Source organism: Scyliorhinus torazame, chromosome 18 (genome assembly GCF_047496885.1).
Source record: "Scyliorhinus torazame isolate Kashiwa2021f chromosome 18, sScyTor2.1, whole genome shotgun sequence".
In the NCBI taxonomy this organism is placed as follows: domain Eukaryota; kingdom Metazoa; phylum Chordata; class Chondrichthyes; order Carcharhiniformes; family Scyliorhinidae; genus Scyliorhinus; species Scyliorhinus torazame.
The window spans coordinates 116,885,929-116,913,542 of record NC_092724.1 but is presented as its reverse complement, the minus strand read 5'-3'; the positions used below and the strand labels follow the sequence as shown (position 1 = coordinate 116,913,542).

General features: G+C 48.8%; 1 protein-coding gene across 11 annotated transcripts in view; it reads right to left on the bottom strand.

The window, feature by feature from the left end:
- arhgap44a (Rho GTPase activating protein 44a) overlaps positions 1-27,614 on the bottom strand; it is a 486,303-nt gene that overhangs the window by 17,934 nt on the left and 440,755 nt on the right. For 7 of the 11 annotated variants that reach the window (XM_072483177.1, XM_072483178.1, XM_072483181.1 and 4 more), the window contains 3 exons: positions 16,879-17,100; positions 6,041-6,487; positions 5,609-5,754 (listed from right to left, as the gene is read on the bottom strand). The exons of 1 other annotated variant lie outside the window; for it this stretch is intronic. In XM_072483177.1, the coding sequence (XP_072339278.1) occupies positions 5,609-5,754; positions 6,041-6,487; positions 16,879-17,100 (815 nt within the window). The remainder of the gene's footprint in view (positions 1-5,608; positions 5,755-6,040; positions 6,488-16,878; positions 17,101-27,614) is intronic. 3 more of the 11 variants (XM_072483182.1, XM_072483183.1, XM_072483180.1) reach the window with 2 other exon arrangements.

Genomic DNA, 27,614 nt, shown 5'->3' with positions numbered 1-27,614 from the left:
GTGTACACCAAACAAAGGCGTTGGTTCAATATAAGATTTATTGAACTGTTAACTATTTTCCTACTTGAGTTTGACTCTCTTGCTAATCTAACTATAGTAACTCAACTAACTAACCAGTCTGCTCTAATCCATGCGGTGGGTGTGATGCTTCCCTGATCTACTCCTGTCTCTCTGAGTATCGCTTATGGAAAGAGAAAGAGCATGTGTGTCCTGTCCTTTTATATGGGTAGCCCCCTTATGGTAGTGTCACTTCTGGGTGTGTCTTGAATGCCCATTGGTCGTGTCCTATCTTACTGACCTATTGGTTGAATGTCTGTGTGTCATGATGTCTCTGGTGCTCCCTCTAGTGTTTATTTAGTTGAAGTGTTTTTACATTAACCCCTTGTGTATTTACAGTGATGTATATCACCACAGCTTCAACTGTTTAATATGTGCCCACTAGCACTCAGAAAATCTAGCATTAAATACCAATCCAGATATGTGACAGAATATTGTGCCCTCCTCCTCGACAGGTTTTGTTTGTGGGGGTGGGATTTAATCAGGTGGGAGGATGGCAGAAACCGACCCCGTCTGCTTTGTTTCCACCTCAGTTAAACCCATGGTGGCGAGGCCCTCCCAAAAGTGAGGCCCACCATTGGTATTAACCCAGCACCGGACAAACCCTAGCATGTTTGTTTGCCAGCTCCCCGGAGAGTAAGGTCTCTCGTTCAAAGGTACTCAGCATCTCCCCTGTCCTTGCTGCCAACCCCCATCCCCAGTGACCCAGCCCCCATCCTTGTCATCATTCATCTGGATCCCTACTTGATCCAAGGCCTTGGATGGGTGTCATACCAGCAGCGGTCACCCCCTCCCCAGTGACGCTGCTGAGTATAGAAGAATGTTATAGTTTATTTATTGTGAGGGCAATTGATAGGAAGGTTATAATTCAGTTGTACAGGCCATTGGTGAGACCACATCTGGAGTATTCTGAACAGCACTGGTCTCCTTATCTAAGTATTAAGATCCAGGAGGCCGAGTAGTAGGATGAACGCCGTTTATTTACGGTCACGAAAAGTCTGCCTACGGCACCAAATATATATCCACAGTGTAAAGTCCTGTTGGGACAATCAATATGCCGGTCCAGGCCGGCATTTATACTGGGTTCTTATGTTCCCCAGATGGGTGGGCCTCTGCCCACTAGCAGGGAAGCTCATATTCCACAAGTCCCATGTGGAGATCAATCAAGGTATCCCCGTGGCCCTTGTGGGGGTTATTATCCCTACCCCCGCCTTTTTCAAGACAATCTCTGGAGAGATACTGCTGGGGGTTTGGCTCTGGACACACATTGTCTGTGAGCGCGGATGCTTTGGTGTCTATCTCCGAGTGGAGTCGTCATTATCTAGATGGCTTAGAGCCACTGCGGGTTGTCCTCCTTGGCTAACTAGTAGTCCAGGAGGCAGGGAGGTACTGAGGTCCCTGGCCTGGCATCTTTTAAGATGGTTAATGTGCATACGCAAGGTGTTCCCTTGTGTTTTTACCAACACAAACCCCGGAAACCTAAGGGTACAGTCTCTGAAATTCCAGACATAAATAACATCCCGATTGAAAAACTCTGGCGTCCTGCAGTTTTACTTCCATTGCATATCTTGTTGCAGCTCAACCTTTCTGCCCAAACTTGGGAAAGTCAGACTTATATGAGTCCGGAGGCACCGACCCATCAGCAGCTCTGCCGGTGCTACCCCTGTAGTGACATGTGGCATGGTCCTGTAATGAAAAAGGAACCTCGCCAGTCGTGTGTCCAGGGAGCCCATGGTCTGCTTCCGCATGCCCCACTTGAACGTCTGCACCTCCCGCTCTGCCAAGCCATTTGAGGACGGGTGGTACGGGGTTGCCCGGGTGTGTTTTATCCCTTTTGTGCATACAAATGTGGAGAACTCCTCGCTCATAAACAGGGTCCCGTTATTGGTGACAAGCACCTCTGGAATCCCGTGCGTGCGAAACGAGCACCTTAATTTTGGAACAGGGGCTCGAGGTGGTGGAGGTCATCCTGTGTACATCTAGCTACTTAAAATGGGCGTCCGCAAGGATCAAGAACATGGACCTCATGAAAGGCCCAGCAAATTCCATATGTAGCCTTACCCAGAGAAGCCCTGGCCATTCCTGGGGGTGAAGAGAGGTGTAGGAAGAAGTTTCAGGTGCTCTTGACACGCCTGGCACCTTTTCACAACTTGCTCGATGTCGCCACCGATCCTTGGCCGAAGGTTGGGGCCCAGCAGGCAGTCAGGAGGATTACCTTCTGTCAGCCCTCTCCACTGATGCCATTAGCCTGGAAAAAGTACCAAATTTGCTTTGCATACTGGGCCCAATCTTCCAGGCCTGCAACGAAGGCCTTGAACTTCCCAAAGAGCAGCATTTTTCAAAAGTCAGTCCAACAAGTTGCTGCATGGAAATATCGCGGAGTGGCTGGGAGGTCCATAATCCAAGTTGAAGTTCCATTTACTACGTTTCCAGTATTAAGACCCAGGGAACCGGGCGGTAGGCTGAAACCAGTTTATTTATGGTCACAAAAAGTCTGCCTACGGAAGCAAATACATCCACAGAGTAAAGTCCCATTGGGACAACCAACATGCCGGTCCCGGTCTAGGCCTGCCTTTATACTGTTTTCTATGAGTTCCAGCTGGGCGGGCCTTCGCCCACTAGCGGGGAAGGTCATATTCCACAAATCCCACAGGGAAATCAATCAAGTTATCCCATGGGCCTCATGGGGGTTATTACATCAAGGAAAGATGTAAATATATTAGAAACAATTCAGAGAAGGTGTGATCCAGATTGTGACGTCTCACGAGATATCATTAGATTCGCAAAGTGTTCAGAGAATCTCAAATACCGCGAGAGGCCTCTCGCGAGATTTAATGACCTCGTCGTGTCACCGAGTCAGATGTGATAAGGCCATTCGATCGCACCCTTCATAACAATCCTATAACTTCTAAATAATGATATGACTGCAACATCCTTGAGTGGGAGATCTGACACAGACCCGTTAAAATCTGGGCCAGTGTCAAACAAGGCTTTCTAATAGCCACCACACTATTTACAATCCACTGAACAGAGGCTATTCATCTCATCAAAGATCTTGGTGTCAGTATTAAATGCTGTTGAGATGGAAAACTCTTTAACCTCAGTCATCCCTGTGTCAATACTAATCTGACCACCATAGATACACATTTCTACAGTTTGTGCATCATTTCCCACTCTGTGCCCGATTTTTAAGGTACTCTCGATCACTTCAATTCTGTATGCAGGAAACTTGCCCTGTCCTCAGAACATTGCCAAAACAAAACTCACATCAACCTACACCTTGTCATCCAAATATGTTGAATATATGTTGAAGGCGAGACTCTGGACTATGTTGAGCGTTTCCCTTACTTCGGCAGTCACCTGTCTCAAAAGGTCACCATTTTTGAGCAGGTCAGCTGTGCCGGCTCAACCTTACACAGACTATGGCAATGAGCATTTGTCGGCAAGTCAACAATAGTGTACAGAGCAGCTGTCATCACCACACTCCTCTGAGGCCTGGGCTGTGTATCAGCGACTCATAAGACGACTGGAGAAATTCCATCAGCAATGTCTCTGTCATGCATCCTCCAGATTTCTTGGGGGGGGGGGGGCACAGTTGAATAAATGCTAGAGTCCTTCTTGAAGCCGCCCCCACAAGCATTCAGGCAAATGTCTTGCAAAAATCAATGTCAATGGGCTGGACACGGTGTCTGGATGGCCGAAAAACATCTCTCCCAGCAGGTCCTGTTTTTTCCGGGCCATGGGAGGGCAAATTCAAAGACACCCTGAAGCCCTCCTTGAAGCCCGGCAGCCTTGGCATTAATGACTGGGTGGAGCTCACTACCCAACAACTTGCCCATCAGACTTTGAGTCACAACATCTTTAATGACAGGACAGAGCGGCAGACAAGAAAAGGAAGCAAACCCCACACTTCGGGTCCCCTGCCTCGTCCATGTGCCCAAAGATCTGTGGGTCGGGAATCGGCCTCAATGATGGCCCATGGCAGAAACTTGCAACTGAGTAGATGTTATCTTCAAATTGACAGCAGCTCAGCGAAGGCAGACCAGCATTCTGAAATATTGGTTGTGTCTCACTCCACAGATGCTACCTGACCTGCTGAGTATTTTAACTGTTTAGTAACTGCCTACCAGCACTCAAAGAATCTGGCACAACGTACCACTTCAGCCGATTGGCAATTATCAGATGATAGTGGTCACTTGGAAACCTGCCCAAAATGATGCCTTTAAATGGAATCCAGTGTACTTGTATTGGATGTCTGCATGACTGAGGCTCGTTGTGCTGGCGGGGTTTTTAAACTTACCTTTTGTGGAGCCGTCTCAGTTTCCTCAGAATTTCAACGCTCCAACCCACATGCAGTAACATTGTTCCCACTAAATGTGGAGTGATACGTGGGGCGGGATTTCGCTATCTTTTGGCAACGTGTCATCTCAGGCAGGAAAAAGCAGAGGGCTGACCGCCAGCTGTGCTGCCGGCTTTTCCCAACGTAGTTTCTGGCCAAAAAAATGAAAGGGGCGGGTCCCACGACGTCGTGCTGCCCAGCAGCTTAAGCTTTGAAACGAGTAGGGTACCCGGATATAAATGAGTAAAGGTGAATCACAACCCCCCCATCCCCCCACTTCACGCAACCCAAGCCCCCACCATGGAACTCCCCTTTTCCCTCACAGCACTCCATTCCTCCCACCACCACTGCGCCTCCCACCACACCCCTCTCTCCCCCACCATGCAACACCCCCATAGGCAGTGCCAGGATATTGGCTGGGCATCACCCCCCCCCCCCCCGGCTGTACTCATCTGTGCGCCTCCGGCGTGTTCTGCTAGCCAGGTGCCCACCATGGGGGACCTGTCGCGATTCACGTCGGTGTGAATGAATGGACAATTTAACGTTGGGCCGGGGGGTGGGGGTGGGGGTGTTTGCTGGGGAACAACGTCTTATAATGACATTTAAATTGATGCAAATGGGAATCCCAACTTTGAAAGTCGACTTTCCTGATTCACCATAAACGGAGGGTGGGACAATCACAACGGAAAATCCCGCCCGAATAAAAGCTGTTTGGGGACTCCCGCGCTGTTCTGGCCCCCTGAAAACGGGAGCAAAAAATTCCTCCCCTCCCAGACCATATATTCATACTTCACCCATCCTTGCATACTTGAACCTGTTTACCAGTCAATCTGCAGGAGACGCATCCCTGTTGTTATATTACGAGATTAATGTACATCATGAATGATTCTGTGCCCTTGTGATGTTTCTTGGTGTTATATTGCAAGTGGACACAAAATAAATCTAGACAGATCATCAAAGCTTGATTGACAATGGCGTTGGGACGTACATTTTTCAAATTTGCCATGTTATGCGCTGAATTTATATCACATTTTATGAAATGTCGCGGGTGTATTTGGCTTAAATTTGCAGCACCAAACAGCATTCTTTTCAGGACCTGAATCTGTGATTGATCGCTGCTGCCAGGTTCTCAACATCAGTTTTCTACCTTGAGTGTTGCGAGCACACAACAAGACACGATATTTAACAGACATTTAAAAAAAAGGTGCTGACCTTTCCTCAGTGTATGGGGACTATGTTCACTGGACAGTTGACTTGTGGCAATACTTTGCTGGAGGCTGCTGGAGGATGTCACGTGGTCAGAAACAGGTCTGCCTTTCTGTCCAATCACAGGTGAAAGTTCTTTGCCTTTCATCGCACTGAAGAGGAAAGATTGGGATTACTTGCATACAGATATTCAGTCAGCTTCTGCATGTCAAAATACAGCAGGTGCACACTCTTACAAAGCTTTTTCTATCAAACTCGGTCAACTAACGTACTAATAAAATGCACATGTTAGATATATACATTAGCCCCGCACACATTTTTCTATTCATCTCCCACGAGTTACTTTATCTCAATACAAGTCCTAATGATTTCCACACATGTTTCAATTACTCTGTCAGAGATACTCATAGCATGGAGAAATGAATTCTAAATATTTACCTAGTCAGCCTGGTTCCTTTGTCTCTGGCACAGGCACAGCTGACCCATGGGGGAGAGGCTGACATGGGAGGGTTAAAGGGGGTGCCACAAAGGTCGTGCTTGGTTAGGAGTAAAGGGGTTTTGATGTAGACAGGTGAGACATTAGTTTCAGATACATGCGAGTCAGTGAGGGGACTTTGCTTGGGGAGGTGCAGGGAGCACGGCTTAGGGTTGGAGTTGACGTCAAGCTGCTGGCGGGAAGGAGGCTGAGTGAGCAAGGTTGGGCTGTACCCTGACCACCTTTGAGGGGAGGAGGTTTGGGGTACACCCTCAGGCAGAGCAGATGACTGAGCCTTGTGGTATAAATGGTGGGCATGCTGGTAGCAAGGAGAAGGAAAAGGTTTGTCATCCTCTGGGGAAGGGTAAGAGTAACAGGAATCCGACCAATTGGAAGACAACTCGTCTGTGCTGTAAACACATTTAAAGAGCAACATTTGTTTGGGGAGGTACAAAAAAAAAGAGGGCAAAAACCAACAGAGAAAAAAAATACAAGGTTTAGTAACTCAGACATGAAAACACACACTAGACAGTTGCTGTAAAGCAGCAGAGCAGAGGCAATAAGATGAGTGGGTGACTGCACAACACACAGCGGATACGATGGACTGAGCAGCGCCATGCTGAATGCGAAATCTGACGTACAAATGTGCGTTTCTATGCATTAGAAGCTTAAACACAGAGTGAACATGCAAACACTGCACTCAATAACATGCCAGTGGTTTCTAAAACAGCTTTTTTCTAATTTTACTGCATGTCTTTTGTTGTTCTGCAGGGTGATAAACATTTCTGATTTGAACAAGAAATCAGAGGAACAAATGCTGCAATGAGAGGTTTGCCAGAACAAATTAATTTCCGATTTCTCAGGTACATCTTCGTGACTCAGGTGAATATTAAATGGTGTCCTTTAATACTCTAGGAAGTGGTCCATCCATCATTTTTTTTGCACAAGTAATGCCTACCATCACCTTCTCAGGGAGAGTAGGGTTAGTTAATAATGAAAGGGGTAATCTTGTTTTAGGATGTTGCAAAACAAGTGATTTATAAAAATTATTTTTTTTCCAATTAAGGGGCAATTTAGCGTGACCGATCTTTTTGGGTTGTGGGGTGAGACCTACGCAGACACAGGGAGAATGTGCTAACTCCACACGGACACTGGCCCGGGGCCAGGATCGAACCTGGGTCCTTGGCGCCGTGAGGCAACAGTGCTAACCACTGCGCCACCGTGTTCCCCCTACAAAACAAGTGATTTAGTGGTAGGTTATAAATCTCTCTGCATCTAATTGAAAGTTTGGAGAGATTTATAATGATCAACATTGCCAAATTTACACTATCACTCAAAGTCAAAATGCTCCCCCTGGGGGTCGCCAGCATCACCCAAGCCTCAATAACGGATTTTTTGAGCCTTATGCCGTACATTTCAAAAATGTATATCTGGATTGGATTGTTAGCTTTGATTTGCAAACATCAAGTGGCCATTTAAGAATTATATAATGTTAGAGTTTTAAACAGATGACCATGCTTGTAATTTGTAAGACTACTTTTAGCATCATGTTAATGCAAAAGTGATAGTAAAAGTGTACTGCAATGGTGGGGTTGAATTTTGTAATTCCTAAAGCAGCAATGGCATGGAGCCTGATATTCAGCCTTCCCATTGTCGCTGCCATTATCAGTGAGGACAATAAATGTTGTTTTATCCCATTCATGCTTGAATCACAATTATGCGCTAGGACGTCAGTCACGATGGTTGAAGGAATTTTGGTCTTTGCAAAATGAATGAGACTAAAAATGTACATATCAAGCAGTCAAGTTAAGCGGGCATCACAACATATGAAACCCACTCAGTGGGTGTTATTGTGCTTAAATATATGGGACGAAGCTAATCGGTCTGTGGTGGATTTCTAGCTGATACAGCTGATAGTGAAACTTCCTTCTCCCATTCTGGGAAACTAATGTCTCTGGTACCTGGTGAGAAACTGTAGTTCTTTTTTTCCCCAAAGTCTGTCAGTTTGCAAAAACAGAAATGATTAGTTCTGGACTTAATTGGTGAATAGCAAGGCATACAGAAGAGGTAGCAATTCCCAAGTTCGACGTAAAGTAAATGGTTTAATTTGAGGAGCACCAAATTCCATGCAGAAAATTAGAAGTTGATGTAATGAGTACTTCTTTTCAATGAAAGACAGTAACATTTCAGTATTATTGCAGGATAATAACAGAAGCATTTGAAGAATTCCATTTGACTGCTAATGACCATTCTGTTCCCTTCAGATTGTTTAGTATTTGACAGTTTAGAATAGATAAACAAATTCACTGGATGAAATTTCATCAGAAATTGGTGATGTCAATAATATTTAATAAAAATAAAAACTTCTAAAGAGCAGGAAAGATGGGTAATAAATGCTGGCCTAGTCAGTGACACCTACATCCCCGTAAAATAATTTTAGAAAACTAATTAGCTCAGTCTCACAGCGATAATGCATCAAATTTGAAGTGCGTATTGGTGATTCAATTAGAGACTTTTTTTGTTGTTGCCATCTTCAGATAAAATGCAAATGATTGGTGCTGTGCTTAATTTGTTGGGTGATTTAAGCCACTTTATAACTTTGGTTGCAAAATACCTAACTTGAAAGGAATCATTAGCATTTTAAAAAATGATCCACGTGTTTGAATGCTCAAGTACAATTCTGAATGGGACTAAAAATGTACATATCAAGCAGCCAAGTTAAGCGGGCACCACAACATATGAAACCCACTCAGTGGGTGTTATGCTTAAATATATGGGACGAAGCTAATCGGTCTGTGGTGGATTTCTAGCTGATACAGTTGATAGTGAAACTTCTTTCTCCCATTCTGAGAAACTAATGTCTCTGGTACCTGGTGACTTTTGTGCGTTTTACCTGAATGATTTGAGGTGGACTTTGCTAGTAAGTACGGCAATTAACCAAATTTGTCACTTGCTTTATTTTGAAATACAGTACAGCAAACTAGTCGATTGAAAACAAGACCCGTTTCCGAATGGAGCCATTATGCCCCGGGTATTCAATCTTTAACGCAACTATCCAAATTAATTGAATTATCTGTTTGTTTTAAAAATACCAATATGTTTACAGATTGACCTCCAATGGTAACTGAACAAAATCACAGAAAAAAGAGCACAAAGCATTGATTACTGTTATTTTGTGTCTTAGTTACATAGAAGTTAACATTCTCTTCCCCAAGGGTAGGATGGACTAAATAATAAGCGACTGCTTATTATTTGGCAGCAGAACTCGAAAGACTGCTTGTTTATCCTTTTCATAGACTTCTACAGTAGCATGATACTCTGCATATTAGAATCCTAGAGTTGGTCCTTCAGTCTTTTCTGTCTGATCTGCTTTTCAATTGAGATCATGTCTGATTTGTATTTCAATTCAATTTTCTAGCCCTCGTGCCTTATTTCTTAACACCCTTACCCAATTAAAAACCAGCCATTTCCTAGTTTTGGAATTTTTAATTGACCTAGCCTCAATAGGGTTTAAGGGAGAGAGTTCCAGTTTTTCACTGCCCTCTGTGTGGGGAAGTACTTTCTTACATCAGCTCTGAACAGTTCAGCTTTAATTTTTGTGTTATGCCCTCTTTTTCTTGACTTTACAGCCAGAAAATAATCTATCTCTATCTGCCCTATCAAATTCCTTGAACATCTCAATAATATCATCCCTTAATCTGAAGGGCAGTGTCGTCTAAGAAACCAAACTTTATAATGTAACCACTGTGCTTTGACAAAGGGTCATCTGGACTCGAAACGTTAACTCTTTTCTCTCCCTACAGATGCTGCCAGACCTGCTGAGATTTTCCAGTATTTTCTCTTTGGTTTCAGATTCCAGCATCCGCAGTAATTTGCCTTTATAATTTAACCCTTTTAGTCTCAGGATTATTCTAGTGAATCTGTACTTTAGCTCCTCCAAGGCTATTCTTCCTCCACCCAAAGTGGAATGTTGTACTCCAGATGTAGTCCACATTATACAATTGGAGGATAACTTATAGCTCTTTGAATGCCTGCCAACTTGAAATGAAGGCCAATGTTCTATTTGACTGTTTGATTATTTTTGTACCTGTCCAACAGGTTTTAGCAGTTCCCCACAGTCTCTCTGCTCCTCCAGTTCCCAATTTATCATCATTTAGATAAGATGCTGATTTATGTTTCTTAGCTCCACGGTGGATGAACTCATACTTCCCCATGTGGAACACCATCTGCTAGAATTTGGCCACTAATGTAATGATTTTACTTTGAAACATTCAGCTCCCATCTATTTATTGTGTCGCTTAGATGAACATAGAACATACAGCACAGAACAGGCCCTTCGGCCCACGATGTTGTGCCAAACCTTTGTCCTAGATTAATCATAGATTATCATTGAATCTCCCCCATTGCCCACAATATCTCCCATTGCCCCCCATCTCTCCCATTGCCCCCATCTCCCATTGCCTCCCAATCTTCCCCATTTCCTCCCAATCTCTCCCATTTCCCCCCAATCTCCCCCATCTCCATTTCCCCCAATCTCTCCCATTGCCCCCAATCTCCCCCATTTCACCCCAATCACTCCCAATGCCCCCCAATCACTCACATTGCCCCCCAATCACTCCCATTGCCCCCCAATCTCCCCCATTTCACCCCAATCTCTCCCATTTCCCCCAAATCACTCCCATTGCCCCAATCTCTCCCAATGTCCCCCAATCTCTCCCAATGTCCCCCAATCTCTCCCATTGCCCCCAATCTCCCCCATTTTGCCCCAATCTCTCCCATTCGCCCCCAATCACTCCCATTTCACCCCAATCACTCCCATTGCCCCCCAATCTCTCCCATTGCCCCCAATCTCTTCCATTGCCCCCCAATCTCTCCCATTGCCCCCCAATATCTCACATTGCCCCCCAATCTCCCCCATTGCCTCCCAATCTTCCCATTGCCCCCCAATCACTCCTATTCCCCCCCAATCACCCCCATTCCGCCCCCAATCACTCCCATTTGACCCCAATCACTCCCATTGCCCCCAATCACTCCCATTGCCCCGCAATCTCTCCCATTGCCCCCCAATCACTTCCATTGCCCCCAGTCACTCCCATTTCCCCCAATCACTCCCATTACCCCCCAATCTCCCCATTTCCCCCCAATCTCCCCCATTGCCCCATCTCCATTTCCCCAAATCTCTCCCATTGCCCCAATCTCCATTTCACCCTAATCTCTCCCATTGCCCCCCAATCTCTCCCATTGCCCCCCAATCACTCCCATTGCCCCCAATCACTCCCATTGCCCCCAATCACTCCCATTGCCCCCAAATCACCCCCAAAGTCCCCCAATCTCTCCCAAAGTCCCCCAATATCTCCCATTGCCTCCAATCTCCATTTCACCCCAATCTCCCAATTACGCCCCCCAATCACCCCCATTTCGCCCCCCAATCTTCACATTTCACCCCAATCACTCCCATTGCCCCCAATCACTGCCATTGCCCCCCAATCACTCCCATTGCCCCCCAATCACTCCCATTGCCCCCCAATCTCCCCCATGTCACCCCAATCTCTCCCATTGCCCCCAATCACTACCATTGCCCCACTCTCTCCCAATGTCCCCCAATCTCTCCCAATGTCCCCCAATCTCTCCCATTGCCCCCCAATCTCCCCCATTTCGCCACCCAATCTCCCCCATTTTGCCCCCAATCTCCCCCATTTGCCCGCCCAATCACTCCCATTTCACCCCAATCACTCCCATTGCCCCCAATCTCTCCCATTGCCCCCAATCTCTCCCATTGCCCCCAATCTCTCCCATTGCCCCCCAATCTCACCCATTGGCCACAATTTCCCCATTGCCCCCCAATCTCCCCCATTTCGCCCCCCCAATCACTCCCATTTCACCCCAATCTCCCCATTACGCCCCCCAATCTCCCCATTTCGCCCCCAATCTTCACATTTCACCCCAATCTCCCCATTACGCCCCCCAATCTCCCCATTTCGCCCCCCAATCTTCACATTTCACCCCAATCACTCCCATTACCCCCAATCACTCCCATTGCCCCCCAATCACTCCCATTGCCCCCAATCACTCCCATTGCCCCCAATCTCTCCCATTGCCCCCCAATCTCACCCATTGGCCCCAATTTCCACATTGCCCCCCAATCTTCCCCATTGCCCCCATCACTCCCATTTCCCCCCAATCTCCCCCATTTCGCCCCCCAATCACTCCCATTTCACCCCACTCACTCCCATTGCCCCCAATCACTCCCATTGCCCCCAATCTCTCCCATTGCCCCCAATCACTCCCATTGCCCCCAATCTCCCCCATTTCACCCCAATCTCCCCCATTTCGCCCCCCAATCTTCACATTTCACCCCAATCACTCCCATTGCCCCCCAATCACTCCCATTGCACCCCAATCACTCCCATTGCCCCAAATCTCCCCCATTTCACCCCAATCTCTCCCATTGCCCCCCAATCACTCCCATTGCCCCAATCTCTCCCATTGCCCCCCAATCTCCCCCATTTCGACCCCCAATCTCCCCCATTTTGCCCCCCAATCTCCCCATTGGCCCCCCCAATCACTCCCATTTCACCCCAATCACTCCCATTGGCCCCAATCTCCCCCATTTTGCCCCCCAATCTCTCCCATTCACCCCCCAATCACTCCCATTTCACCCCAATCACTCCCATTGCCCCCAATCTCTCCCATTGCCCCCCAATCTCTTCCATTGCCCCCCAATCTCTCCCATTGCCCCCCAATCTCTCACATTGCCCCGCAATCTCCCCCATTGCCTCCCAATCTTCCCATTGCCCCCCAATCACTCCTATTCCCCCCCAATCACCCCCATTCCGCCCCCCCAATTACTCCCATTTGACCCCAATCACTTCCATTGCCCCCAATCACTCCCATTGCCCTCCAATCACTCCCATTGCCCCCAGTCACGCCCATTTCCCCCCAATCACTCCCATTACCCCCCAATCTCCCCATTGCCCCCCAATCTCCCCCATTTCGACCCCCAATCTCCCCCATTTTGCCCCCCAATCTCCCCATTGGCCCCCCCAATCACTCCCATTTCACCCCAATCACTCCCATTGGCCCCAATCTCCCCCATTTTGCCCCCCAATCTCTCCCATTCACCCCCCAATCACTCCCATTTCACCCCAATCACTCCCATTGCCCCCAATCTCTCCCATTGCCCCCCAATCTCTTCCATTGCCCCCCAATCTCTCCCATTGCCCCCCAATCTCTCACATTGCCCCGCAATCTCCCCCATTGCCTCCCAATCTTCCCATTGCCCCCCAATCACTCCTATTCCCCCCCAATCACCCCCATTCCGCCCCCCCAATCACTCCCATTTGACCCCAATCACTTCCATTGCCCCCAATCACTCCCATTGCCCCGCAATCTCTCCCATTGCCCTCCAATCACTCCCATTGCCCTCAGTCACGCCCATTTCCCCCCAATCACTCCCATTACCCCCCAATCTCCCCATTGCCCCCCAATCTCCCCCATTGCCCCCATCTCCATTTCACCAAATCTCTCCCATTGCCCCAATCTCCATTTCACCCTAATCTCTCCCATTGCCCCCCAATCTCTCCCATTGCCCCCCAATCACTCCCATTGCCCCCAATCACTCCCATTGGCCCCAAATCACCCCCAAAGTCCCCCAATCACTCCCAAAGTCCCCCAATATCTCCCATTGCCCCCAATCTCCATTTCACCTCAATCTCCCCATTACGCCCCCCAATCTCCCCCATTTCGACCCCAATCTTCACATTTCACCCCAATCACTCCCATTGCCCCCAATCACTCCCATTGCCCCCCCAATCACACCCATTGCCCCCCAATCACTCCCATTGCCCCCACTCTCCCCCATGTCACCCCAATCTCTCCCATTGCCCCAATCACTCCCATTGCCCCACTCTCTCCCAATGTCCCCCAATCTCTCCCAATGTCCCCCAATCTCTCCCATTGCCCCCAATCTCCCCATTTCGCCACCCAATCTCCCCCATTTTGCCCCCAATCTCCCCCATTCGCCCGCCCAATCACTCCCATTTCACCCCAATCACTCCCATTGCCCCCAATCTCTCCCATTGCCCCCAATCTCTCCCATTGCCCCCCAATCTCTCCCATTGCCCCCCAATCTCACCCATTGGCCACAATTTCCCCATTGCCCCCCAATCTCCCCCATTGCCCCCAACACTCCCATTTCCCCCCCAATCTCCCCCATTTCGCCCCCCCAATCACTCCCATTTCACCCCAATCACTCCCATTGCCCCCAATCACTCTCATTGCCCCCAATCTCTCCCATTGCCCCCAATCTCCATTTCACCCCAATCTCCCCATTACGCCCCCCAATCTCCCCCATTTCGCCCCCCAATCTTCACATTTCACCCCAATCACTCCCATTGCCCCCCAATCACTCCCATTGCCCCCAATCTCTCCCATTGCTCCCCAATCTCTCCCATTGCCCCCCCAATCACTCCCATTTCACCCCAATCACTCCCATTGCCCCCAATCACTCTCATTGCCCCCAATCTCTCCCATTGCCCCCAATCTCCATTTCACCCCAATCTCCCCATTACGCCCCCCAATCTCCCCCATTTCGCCCCCCAATCTTCACATTTCACCCCATTCACTCCCATTGCCCCCCAATCACTCCCATTGCCCCCAATCTCTCCCATTGCCCCCCAATCTCTCCCATTGCCCCCCAATCTCACCCATTGGCCCCAATTTCCCCATTGCCCCCCAATCTCCCCATTGCCCCCATCACTCCCATTTCCCCCAATCTCCCCCATTTCGCCCCCCCAATCACTCCCATTTCACCACAATCACTCGCATTGCCCCCAATCACTCCCATTGCCCCCCAATCTCTCCCATTTCACCCCAATCACTCCCATTGCCCCCAATCACTCCCATTGCCCCCAATCACTCCAATTGCCCCCAATCTCCCCCATTTCACCCCAATCTCTCCCATTGCCCCCCAATCACCCCCTTTGCCCCAATCTCTCCCAATGTCCCCCAATTTCTCCCATTGTCCCCCAATCTCCCCCATTTCGCCCCCCAATCTCCCCCATTTTGCCCCCCCAATCACTCCCATTTCACCCCAATCACTCCCATTGGCCCCAATCTCTCCCATTGCTCCCAATCACTCCCATTGCCCCAATCTCTCCCAATGTCCCCCAATCTCTCCCATTGCCCCCAATCTCCCCCATTTCGACCCCCAATCTCCCCCATTTTGCCCCCCAATCACTCCCATTTCACCCCAATCTCTCCCATTGCCCCCAATCTCTCCCATTGCCCCCCAATCTCTCCCATTGCTCCCAATCTCTCCCATTGCCCCGAATCTCTCCCACTGCCCCCCCAATTTCCCCCATTGCCCCCAATCGCCCCCATTGCCCCCAATCACTCCCATTTCCCCCCAATCTCCCCATTTCGCCCCCCCAATCACTCCCATTTCACCCCAATCACTCCCATTGCCCCCAATCACTCCCATTGCCCCCCAATCTCTCCCATTGCCCCCCAATCTCTCCCATTGCCCCCCAATCTCTCCCATTACCCCCCAATCTCCCCATTGCCCCCAAATCTCCCCATTGCCCCAATCACTCCCATTTCCCCCCAATCTCCCCATTTCACCCCCCAATCACTCCCATTTCACCCCAATCACTCCCATTGCCCCCAATCACTCCCATTGCCCCCAATCTCTTCCATTGCTCCCAATATCTCCCATTGCCCCCCAATCTCTCCCATTGCCCCCCAATCTCTCCCACTGCCCCCCAATCACTCCCATTGCCTCCCAATCACTCCCATTGCCCCCAATCTCTCCCATTGCCTCCCAATCTCTCCCATTGCCCCCCAATATCTCCCATTGCCCCCCCAATCACTCCCATTGCCCCCAATTTCCCCCATTTCACCCCAATCTGTCCCAACATGCTCTAATCTCCCCAACCTCACCCCCAGTTAATGCGTACCCCTCTATTCCCCCCACCTCCCCCAATTATTCCCTCGCCCCCATTTCCCCCCATCCCTTATTGAAACCTCCATGTACCCCCTCCCCATCTAACCCCCCTCCCCAATCATGGCTACCCCCCCCTTACCTTACTGTCAACAGCAAATTAGGGTAAGTAACTCTTTAATTCCCTACATTATGATCCCATCGGTTTTTTTTGTAACTGTCAAAGTATGGGCAGCATGGTAGCACAGTGGTTAGCACTGTTGCTTCACAGCGCCAGGGTCCCGGGTTTGATTCCCGGCTTGGGTCACTGTCTGTGAGGAGTCTGCAGGTTCTCTCCGTGATTGCGTGGGTTTGCTCCGGGTGTTCCGGTTTCCTCCCACAAGTCCCGAAAGACGTGCTGTTAGGTGAATTGAACATTGTGAATTCTCCCTCAGTGCACCCAAACAGACGGCATAGTGTGGTAACTAGGTGATTTTCACAGTAACTTCATTGCAGTGTTAATGTAAGCCTACTTGTGACACTAATAAAGATTATTATTGTGCCCTGTTTTCATACCACTGCACTTAAGAACAGTCACCATTTGTGTGATGTCTAATTTTATATACTACCCAAACAAATGCAACTGTACATTATGCCTTCATAATGCACAACATTAAGTCCAGTAGGTAGGACACTTTTCAGACCACAGAATATTAACTAGTTTGTCTAGTTATATTGATGCACACAGTTGGCTGATTCAGCTTGCTCCATGTGCTAGAAGCTCCGGTCGCAGTCAAACAGAATGGCAGGAGTGCGAGGAGAGGAAAAGGAAAGCTCCAGAAGCTTGCTGACACAGACACAGCAGCTGCGACACACTCTTACCTTGCTCGTTCAGCCCCAGGTAGTGGGCCGCTAGGAGGAGGAGTGGGGGAGGGAGAAGAGGAATTTTCTACAGACTGTTCGGGGATTGGCGACTGACACCAAGCAGCAAGTTCGGCAGGCGGAGGAGGGGGCTGAGTGCCAGGCGGGGTAGAGGATGTTTTTCGGACTCCGGAGGAGCCTCTGCGGGCCACCCAGGATGTGTCCATTACCCTCACACCCATGCTACAGGAACACAGAGACACCATCAACACTTTAAAGAAAAGGACACTTGGCTTCAAAATAAAATAGCTTCAGAGGTAGACACAGAAGAGAATTCTTTTCAAAATGCATTGAATTACAGTTAATTACAGAAAAGGTCAGATTTAACAATCGTTGTACTCCTGAGTTACAATATGGTAATCTAGCTTTCCCATAATAAATAAGTTGGACTAAAAGATTTTGTAGAGATTATAATCTGTGAATGCTGGGTTCAAAGTTGTTCATGACTATTGAACATGGCCTGTAGGTTTTTTTGCTAAATAACAACCACTGCTGCATCAATTTAAACTAGTGTTAAAGCTTTGTGGCCATCATTTCATATTCTGTGAATGTAGGGCTGGTGCCTGCACATTAGTATGACAAACTGGAATTGTAACAATAATGACAACACCAGAAAAGCAAAAGCTTGAGATAATATGGTTTACCTGTTCTGAAAAGCAATTTCTTGAATTTATAAAATTATTATACAAAAGATATATGTGCAATTATAATAGATCTCTCCAAAATTCTGTGCAGAGAGAAATAGAAGAGCTCTTTTTTTCCCCGAAGGTCAGGAGTATCATTTTACACATGATCTGTTGCTAAAATTTAAATGCTTGTCCCTGTCGGGCTGTTCTGCATTTCTGAATTCACTGATTGTTTGAGCAGATTCTTGAGCAGATTCTCAGTTCAATTACAGATTAAGCTGACGCTCTATTCTTAAAAAAATATTCTGGCCGGAATTCTCTGGCCGTCGGGATTCTCTTTCCCCGCTGACAGCACGCCCCTGCCTGTGGGTTTCCCGGAGTCGTGGGGTGGCATCAATGGGAAATCCCATTGACAAATGGTGGAGAGAATCCCGCTGCAAGTGAATGGCATGCTGCCGAGAAACACGCGGCGAAGGGACCAGAGAACCTGTCTTTTACTTCAAACATGGATAGTAAAGTCAATTAAAGGCTAGAGACATTCTGACTGCCAGGTATTGTCTATCGTTGAGAAGTTTCTGTGTTGTGGATCAATTATTCATTCATTTCCGTTTGTGCCAATTGGAACATAATTTACTGACTGTTCAATGACTGTGTAATATGCAAAATGTTTTTATCTTTAAATGATGCCTTACTTTATCTTTGCTTTAAAGGAATGATTTTGCATCTGGGGTATCTGATGTGTGATGAACAAAATCAAAACAGATGCTTGACATACCTATTTATACACATATCTTACACACATTCATACACACACATACCCTTACATAAGCGAACACACATGTATGCTGATACACATGCCTACACACACACATATGCGCAGGAAATAGCATCCACTTCAATAGAACAAACCATTTTTTGGCAGTTGCAGATATGACAGTATCTCACAGTTTCAGTGATGCTGCCTGTTCCATTTTAAATTTGTTGTCTAGCGGTCTGTGTTGAGCTAGAATTTAGATCCAGTGCAATTTCAGTACAAGTGAATTAAAAAGTACTATGAAAGACTAAATTATAAAGTAGCTCTCAGTGCTCATTCAACCACATTAATACCTCTAGAGCAGCGTGTGATAATTTCTAAGTCTTTATCCCAGAGAGTTTACTTACTATTATTTAAAGAAACCAATGTTTAAGCCAATGTTTAAGGAGATGTCACTCTGGCATTCAGAGTTCAGAATAAGACGTGATTAAATATAAGATCCCATCAAACAACTAAAGTTGCAATACTAAAGTTAGTAATTCTGATTACACATTGCAACGGTATATTCTTGACTGTGACCATATTTACTAACACAGCCTGAATATTAGACAGGCCTGATTCAGCAGTTATTAACCTTGAGTCCCTTATATACTAACTCAGGTGTTTAGAGGGCACTATTGGGCCATTTAACCTCAAATATGGGTACACTGTTTATATCCCCCCATTCTGCTTACAAAGTCCATCAATGTTCAAGAGGATTGTAGACCTGAAAATAGTCATATCCTGATAAGCTCATAGCTAACCAGTGCTGACCATAACCTGAGCCCATAGCTAACCAATGATAACCATAACCAGAGCCCATAGCTAAACAGTGCTGACCATAATAGGAGTCCGGAGTTAACCAGTACTGACCAGAACCAGTGCTCATAGCTAAACAGTGCTAACCATAATGAGAGCCTAGAACTAACCAGTACTGACCATAACTAAAGCTCATAGGAAACAGTGCTGACCATAACAAGAGTCCAGAGTTAACAAGTACTGACCATAACCAGAGTTCATTACCAAAACATGCTGACCATAATCAGAGCCCAGAGTTAACCAGTACTGACTATAACTAGAGCCCACAACTAATCAGTACTGACCATAACCAGAATCCAGAGCTAACCAGTACTGACCATAACCAGAGCCCAGAGCTAACCAGTACTGGCCATAACTATAACCCATAACTAACCAGTACAGACCATAACTAGAGCCCATAGCTCACCAGTGCTGACCAGAACCCAGAGCTAACCAGTACTGACCATAACCAGAGCTCATAGCTAAACAGTGTTCTCTATGAAATAAGTGTCAGTTGCTGCAATTTTTAAAATGGGTCTGTTAAAGAATTATGGCTATTTTCAATACATTGTTCATTGAAAGATTTTCTTCAAGTACTGAATGCCCACAATGTGATAAAAGGAAGCAGTTTCTTTGATAAGTTAATGTGTTGGACACTGAAACATTCATGGGATCATGATTCTATGATGAAATTAATTTAGCTACACTGGACTGGATTTTAACATTGATCTGCACGCAGCCTGGCATAATTTCGGGAATTTGGACGTTTGAGCGGCATGGCTTCTGAACTGAAGCCTGGCTTTTCCTAGTTTCCCAACCAATTAGAGGGGGTGGGAGTGATGGCCTCACTATTTAAAGGGACCCTGTGAGGTTCACAATGGGAGTGTGGTGAACCACTGTAATAGGAGATGTAAGGTAGGACCTGCACTACAGGTTCGCCGGTAGCTCCTGCCGACTGGCTCCGCCCACGGAGAACTGTATAAATATGCATGACCTCCAGTGCCCTGCCATTTCACCAGCTGCAGCAGGAGGCCACGCATCTGACTGTAATAAAGCCACAGTTGTACCCAACTTTAGTCTTTCTGCAATTGATCGTGCATCAATTTATTACAGTCAGATTTTCCACAGAATGGATATCAGAATTAAGCCCGATCGCTTGCAGCTGGATCCGCACTCACCCAACGCCAGAAAAGACTTTACTCACTGGCTAGCATGTTTTGAGGCCTACATCAAGGCTGTGGACCCCGAGCCAACGGAGGCTCAGAAGATAAACGTCCTGTACTCCAGACTGAGCTCCAGCGTGTTCTCGTTGATCTAAGACGCCACAAATTACACAAAAGCAATGGAACTCCTTAAGGAACACGATGCGCAGAAGGCGAACACACTCTTCGCCAGGCATGTACTTGCCACCCGCTCGCAACTACCTGGTGAGTCCATCAAAGACATCTGGCGGGCCCTAATTCCACTCATCCGGGGCTGTGACTGTCAGGCCGTTACGGCCGCCGAACACGCGAATCTCCTCATGCACGATGCCTTCGTGATGGGGATTGCGTCGGACCGCATCCGAGAACGATTACTGGAAGGGGCCACGCTCGAACTGGCGGAGACGGAAACTGTGGCGCTCTCCATGACGATCGCATCCCATAACATACAATCGTACCACTCACGCCGCGCTGCCTACCCTTCTACTCCTTCCTACCCCTCCTGGACCCCGCTGACAACCTCCTCAGCCGGGGCCCTGCCTTCCCAATACGCCTGCGCCGCACGCCGATCCGCGCACCCCGGGGGTCCCCGCTGGTACTTCTGCGGTCAGCAGAAGCACCCCCACCAAAACTGCTCAGCCCGCACTGCAGTTTGTAAAGCCTGCAGTAAAAAGGGCCACTTCGCTGCTGTGTGCCAGGCCCACGCAGTCGCTGCGATCGCGCCCGCTATCGCCCCCTCCCCCATGCCGGACGCACAATGGGAGCCACCATCTTCTCCTCCCGGGTCCATGTGCAACCAATGGGCGCCGCCATCTTGTCCCCCTTCGGCCATGTGCGCCCCATGGGCGCCACCATCTTGTCCCGACCCCGCAATGTGCGCACCATGGGTGCCACCATCTTGTCCCCCACAGGGTCTCCGGACATCCCGACATCGGAACCGCACATGCTCGCCACCTGAAGCACCCGATGACTACCCGCAGCTCGCTTCGATGACGCTGGACCAATCTCGCCAGCACAACCTGGCCACCGCGTCGACGACGGTTAAAATCAAAGGCCACTCGACCTCGTGCCTGCAGGACTGTGGGAGCACCGAAAGCTTCTTTCACCCAGATACGGTAAGGCGCTGCTCCTCCACCCTGCCAATCAAAGTATCTCCCTAGCCTCCGGATCCCACTCCGTCCCGATCCGAGGCTTTTGTACTGTCACGCTCACGGTCCAGGGCGTCTACCCTCACTTCCGCCTCTATGTCCTTCCTAATCTCTGCGCTGCACTCCTGTTGGGCCTTGACTTCTAGTGCAACCTCCAGAGCCTCACCCTCAAATTCGGCGGGCCCTTACCCCCCATTACCGTTTGCGGCCTCGCGACCCTCAAGGTCGATCCCCCCTCCCTTTTTGCCAATCCAACTGCGGATTGCAAGCCCGTTGCCACTAGGAGCAGACGGTACAGCACCCAGGACAAGACCTTCAACAGGTCCGTAGTCCAGCGGCTGCTTCAGGAGGGTATTCTCGAGGCCCGCAACAGCCCCTAGAGAGCCCAAGTGGCAGTGGTTAAAACTGGGGAGAAACACAGGATGGTCGTGGACTACAGCCAGACCATCAATCGGTATACGCAGCTCAACGCGTACCCCCTCCCACGCATATCTGATATGGTCAATCAGATTGCGCAGTACCGGGTTTTCTCAACAATTGACCTGAAATCCGCCTACCACCAGCTCCCCATCCGGAAGTCGGACCGGCCATACACTGCCTTTGAGGCGGACGGTAGCCTCTACCACTTCCTTAGGGTCCCTTTTGGTGTCACAAATGGGGTCTCGGTCTTCCAAAGAGAGATGGACCGAATGGTCGACCAGTACGGTTTGCGGACCACTTTTCCGTACTTAGATAATGTCACTATCTGCGGCCATGACCAGCAGGACCACGATGCCAACCTCGATAAATTCTCCCGCACTGCCACTCTTCTCAACCTGACCTACAACAAAGAGAAGTGTGTGTTCAGCACGACCCGGTTAGCCATTCTCGGCTATATAGTCCAAAACGGACTTCTCGGGCCCGACCCTGACCGCATGCGCCCCCTCATGGAACTTCCCCTCCCCCACTGCCCCAAGTTCCTCAAACGCTGCCTGGGGTTCTTTTCCGACTACGCTCAGTGGGTCCCAAACTATGCGGACAAGGCCCGCTCACTCATTCAGTCCACCCAATTCCCACTTGCGGTCGAGGCACAACATGCTTTCGCCCGCATCAGAGCAGACATCGCCATGGCCGGGGTGCGCGCAGTGGACGAGTCACTGCCTTTCCAAATAGAAAGCGACGCTTCAGATGTCACCCTTGACGCCACTCTAAACCAGGCAGGCATACCCGTGGCATTCTTTTCCCGCACCCTTCATGCCTCGGAAATTCGACACTCATCCGTCGAAAAGGAGGCCCAAGCTATCGTTGAAGCTGTGCGGCATTGGAGGTATTACCTGGCCGGTAAGAGATTCACTCTCCTTACGGACCAACGGTCGGTAGCCTTCATGTTCAATAACACACAGCGGGGCAAGATCAAAAATGATAAAATCTTGCGGTGGAGAATCGAGCTCTCCACCTATAATTACGAGATCTTGTATCGCTCCGGTAAACTCAACGAGCCCCCAGACGCCCTCTCCCGAGGTACATGTGCCAGCGCACAAGTGGACCAACTCCAGGCCCTACACGACAGCCTTTGTCACCCGGGGGTCACTCGATTGTACCATCTGGTCAAAGCTTGCAATCTGCCCTACTCCGTCGAGGAAGTAAGGACAGTCACCAGGGACTGTCAGGTCTGTGTGGTGTGCAAGCTGCACTTCTACTGGCTGGACCGTGCGCGCCTGGTGAAGGCTTCCCACCCCTTTGAATGCCTCAGCGTGGATTTCAAAGGGCCCTTCCCCTCCGCCGACCATAACACGTACATTCTCAGTGTGGTCGATGACTACTCCAGATTCCCCTTCGCCATCCCATGCCCTGATATGACGTCTGCCACCGTCATCAAGGCCCTCAGCACCATCTTCACTCTGTTCGGTTTCCCCGCCTACATCCACAGTGACAGGGGATCCTCATTCATGAGCGATGAGCTGCGTCAGTTCCTGCTCAGCAGGGGTATTGCCTCCAGCAGGACGACCAGCTACAACCCCTGGGGAAACGGGCAAGTAGAATGGGAGAATGGGATGGTTTGGAGGGCCGTCCAGCTGGCTTTACGGTCCAGGAACCTCCCAGCCTCTCGTTGGCAGGAGGTCCTCCCTGTCGCGCTGCACGCCATCCGGTCACTATTGTGCACCGCCACTAAAAACACAACCCATGAACGTGTTTTTACCTTCCCCAGGAAGTCCACATCCGGGGTGTCGCTCCCGACTTGGCTCGCTGCTCCAGGACCGGTCCTTCTCCGTAGGCACGTCCGACTCCACAAGGCGGACCCCTTGGTGGACAGCGTTCACCTGCTCCACGTCAACCCTCAATATGCCTCCGTTGAGTTCCCCGACGGCCGCCAAGATACTGTCTCACTCAGGGACCTGGTACTGTCAGGTTCCACCCTAACACACACCCCCACCAATGCGACTCCCCCCCCCACCTCCCACCGCGCAGCCAATATTGACCCCACCAGACCACCCCCCCCCTCCCTTTTCCGCACAAGAGGACGAAGAGGACTTCTGCATGCTCCCAGAGTTCCCCGATGACTGGCCAGCATCAGCACCGCCACCACCGCCAGCACCGACTTCGCCACCACCGTTACGCCGCTCCCAACGAAGCTGCTGAACCTTTGACGGACTCTGGACCGTCAACATGGACTTTTCTTTCCCTACCACTGTACATAATTGCACTAATTGTATATAGTTTCACGTCACCCCCGCTGGACTCATTTTTAACGGGGTGAATGTGGTGAACCACTGTAATAGGAGATGTAAGGTAGGACCTGCACTACAAGTTCGCCGGTAGCTCCTGCCGGCTGGCTCCGCCCACGGAGAACTGTATAAATATGCATGACCTCCAGTGCCCTGCCATTTCGCCAGCTGCAGCAGGAGGCCATGCATCTGACTTTAGTCTTTGTGCAATTGATCGTGCATCGGGGAGCATTGTTAATCTGGCAAAAAAAAGGCCACAACTTGTTCGGTAGAGTGTCAACATGGAAAGGCAGTCATGCACATTTCAGACATGTCTGTGAACATCATTCTTAAGGCTGTAAGAGACCAGAGGGAGATTCTATTCTCTGGGGAGAGGAGAATGAAATCTACTGCAGAGAACAAGCAGAAGTGGCTGGAGATTCCTGAGGTGGTCAGCAGCAGGAGTGCGGTGTCTTGCACTTGGATAGTGCTACAAGAGGTTTAATAACCATATAAGGTCAGTGGCAAGGCATACTCAAGTATAGAATCCCTGACTCTGCCTTGGCCGGCCTTCTCCTCAGACCAACAAACCTCACAGGTGAGTCCGTTTCTCTCTCAAGGTGCTTCCGCACATCCCCGGCTGACCATTAACATTCACCCGCATCATGTTGCAACATCATACCCATCCCCCACAGCGATCCTTCACCAAGGGCTGTCCGTCCATCCTCCTAAAACATCTAACTTCTCAAATCCATGCCTTTCTTCTTGATCTCTTTGCAGGAAATACAAGCATGGGTGAATAAGGAGGCAGAGAACTGAAGGCGAGCCTCCAGTCATTGCTAAATTGACACCTCTGGAGGAGATGGTGCTAGAGGTATGCTGGGTCCCAAAATGCCTGACTATTGGAGATGGAGAAGTGGCGGCGTCTCATCTACTTAGTGACAGAATTAAATATAATACAGTCATGCAGAATAAAACACTCACTCATATTGACTTGTCAGAAAGCACCTTAACATGATCATCTGCACAATGGCGACTTTGACCTCTCTAACCTTGCAGTTCTCATTCATGTTTTCATCTTCCGCATGTCCTGCAATCACCCATCAGAGATGTACCAGAGGAGGACGAAGACTGTTCAGCGGAGGCTACTTACTCCAAGGATGCACCATCATACAGCTCATGTACATCTTCCACCACTCAGAAAGGCACAGTGGGTTTGCTGAGACAGGGGGTTGTGTTGTCACAAAAGTGAGTCAGGGTAGGTGGGAGATTTAGGGACAGCTGTGGAGAATCCCTATTGGAGGACCTTCCATGTTCTGCTCGGCTGGATCTGGATACTGAACCTTAGGGGTCGACGGCAAAGAGGACTATTCCAGAACAGCAACAGATAAAGTGTGAGGTTCTGAAATCTGCCAGCCTTCCTCGAGGCTCTGGGACAATTGGAGAGAGATCGCAGGAGTTTGTCTTGAGTGCAAGTATTATAATGTTTCAGTTATTCGCACTGATGTCTACATCCTGTCAATCCCACTGTCCTCTTGCCTTATACAAGTTCCAGGAAGTCTGGGAAGCCCATATGCTCAAAGTTAGAGACACAATTCAGGCTGAAACTCCATGCAAATGTTTTTTTTAACATATCAGACCCACCAGTCCCACAGAGGCTTGCTGTGCACCAACAAATGTTAAATGTGGAATTCAGTGGGTTTCTGGGGGCTTTCAGTTTGTGGTGTCTTAACTGCCAAGTTAAAATTCAGCCTAATAACTCTTTCAAGCTAACTCTCTTGATTAGGCTAATGGAAGCCGCATATTCTACTGCAAGAGAAAATTTAAAAAAAAATTAAATTCATTTTTCCGGATGTGGGCTTCACTGGCTAGGCAAGCATTTGTTGCCCATCCCTAATTGCCTTGAGAAGGTGGTGGTGAGCTGCCTTCCTGATCTGCTGCAGTCCGTGTGGTATAGGGGCACCCACAGTGCTGTTAGGGAGTTCCAGGATTTTGACCCAGTGACAGTGAGGAACGGCAATGTATTTCCAAGGCAGGATGGTGAATGACTCGGAGGGAAACTTCCAAGTGGTGGTGATGATGTTACTCTTAATCCTTAGTAGTGGTCTGAATTTTGTACAGGGCAGACTCCTTGTTCTAAGAGAACGAGGAAATCCACTATGGTCTATGACCTTACACTGCTCTCACAATGAGAGGCTGATCTGAGGAACGGATTACAAGACGGGCTAATTCCAAACCTCTCTGTTCAAAGTTGGTAATGATGGAGCCATTAAATGTTTGAAATTTAATTAGAGTTCAATCTGCCTTTGTTCCTCACTGATTAGACACTGCTCCCAAAATAGTTCAATGCGATGATCCACTGGGTGTGTGGGGGAATGATTAAATTCATGCAGCATTTCTCTGATCAAGCATCCTGTGTCACAATGATGAAAAGTGTGGCTCTGGACACGGCATAAATCACCATTTCCCGCGAACAAAAGGAGGCAGAAAACTTGTAATAAAGTGCAAATGTGAACTATGATTTAGGTTTATAGCTTTTACTTTATAGTTTTTTGAAGACTAGAGCTCAGTAATGATCAATGGAATATGTCAGGTTTGTATTCAATATTTTTTTGTGTATGGTTCTGTATAAGGATAATCTGGGTGAAGGCCCCAGCTGCACCTACGTACATTTGGAGAACATAAAGTAACTTGGTTCTACATTTAGATGTACCGTGAACCACACACTGAGGTATACAAGATTCTGGAATGGGAGAGGTGACAGGCATTGCCATCATCAGTACTAAAGTACTGTCATGTGAAATTATAAACTTACAGACTTCGCTGTCAACAGTGGCTTTAAGAATTCTAATTTTAAAAAATGTAAACAATGCGTTAACTCCTGCTATTGGTTGGCTACGCAAACCATCAGGGGCGGAATTCTCCGGTCGCCGACACTGTAATCAAGTTCAGCAATTGGCCGAAGAATCCCCGTTCACGACCAAATCGGGGGTGGCGCCGCTTTCGCGATGAGGCCCACTCCCCGATGCTCCTCCGCCGACCGGCCGAGTTCCCGGTGTCGGTCGTGTGATGTCTCATCCGTCGGAAACTCGGCGTGGCGGCTGCGGACTCAGTCCAGCGCCGCCACAGTCGGGGGAGGGGCGACCTGCGGGCAGGGCGCGTGAGCCGGCCAAAGGGGGGGGGGGCACTATTTCACAGGCCAGGTCCGCGAGCAGCCTGCGCCATGTTGCATGTGCGGCCGCTGCAGCAAAAGCTGCGTGCTCTACGCTGCCTTGATGCTAGCCCCCAGCCAAATGGAGGATCGGTGGCTATTTTACGCCATTTTCTCTAGCATAAAACGCCACCGTTCTCACGCTGAATCCAGCCCATCAATTTGCCCTCTGTTTCATCTTCTCCATTGTGTGTGAAAACAAAAGCTTCCAGCCCTGACACAGGAGAGCATGATC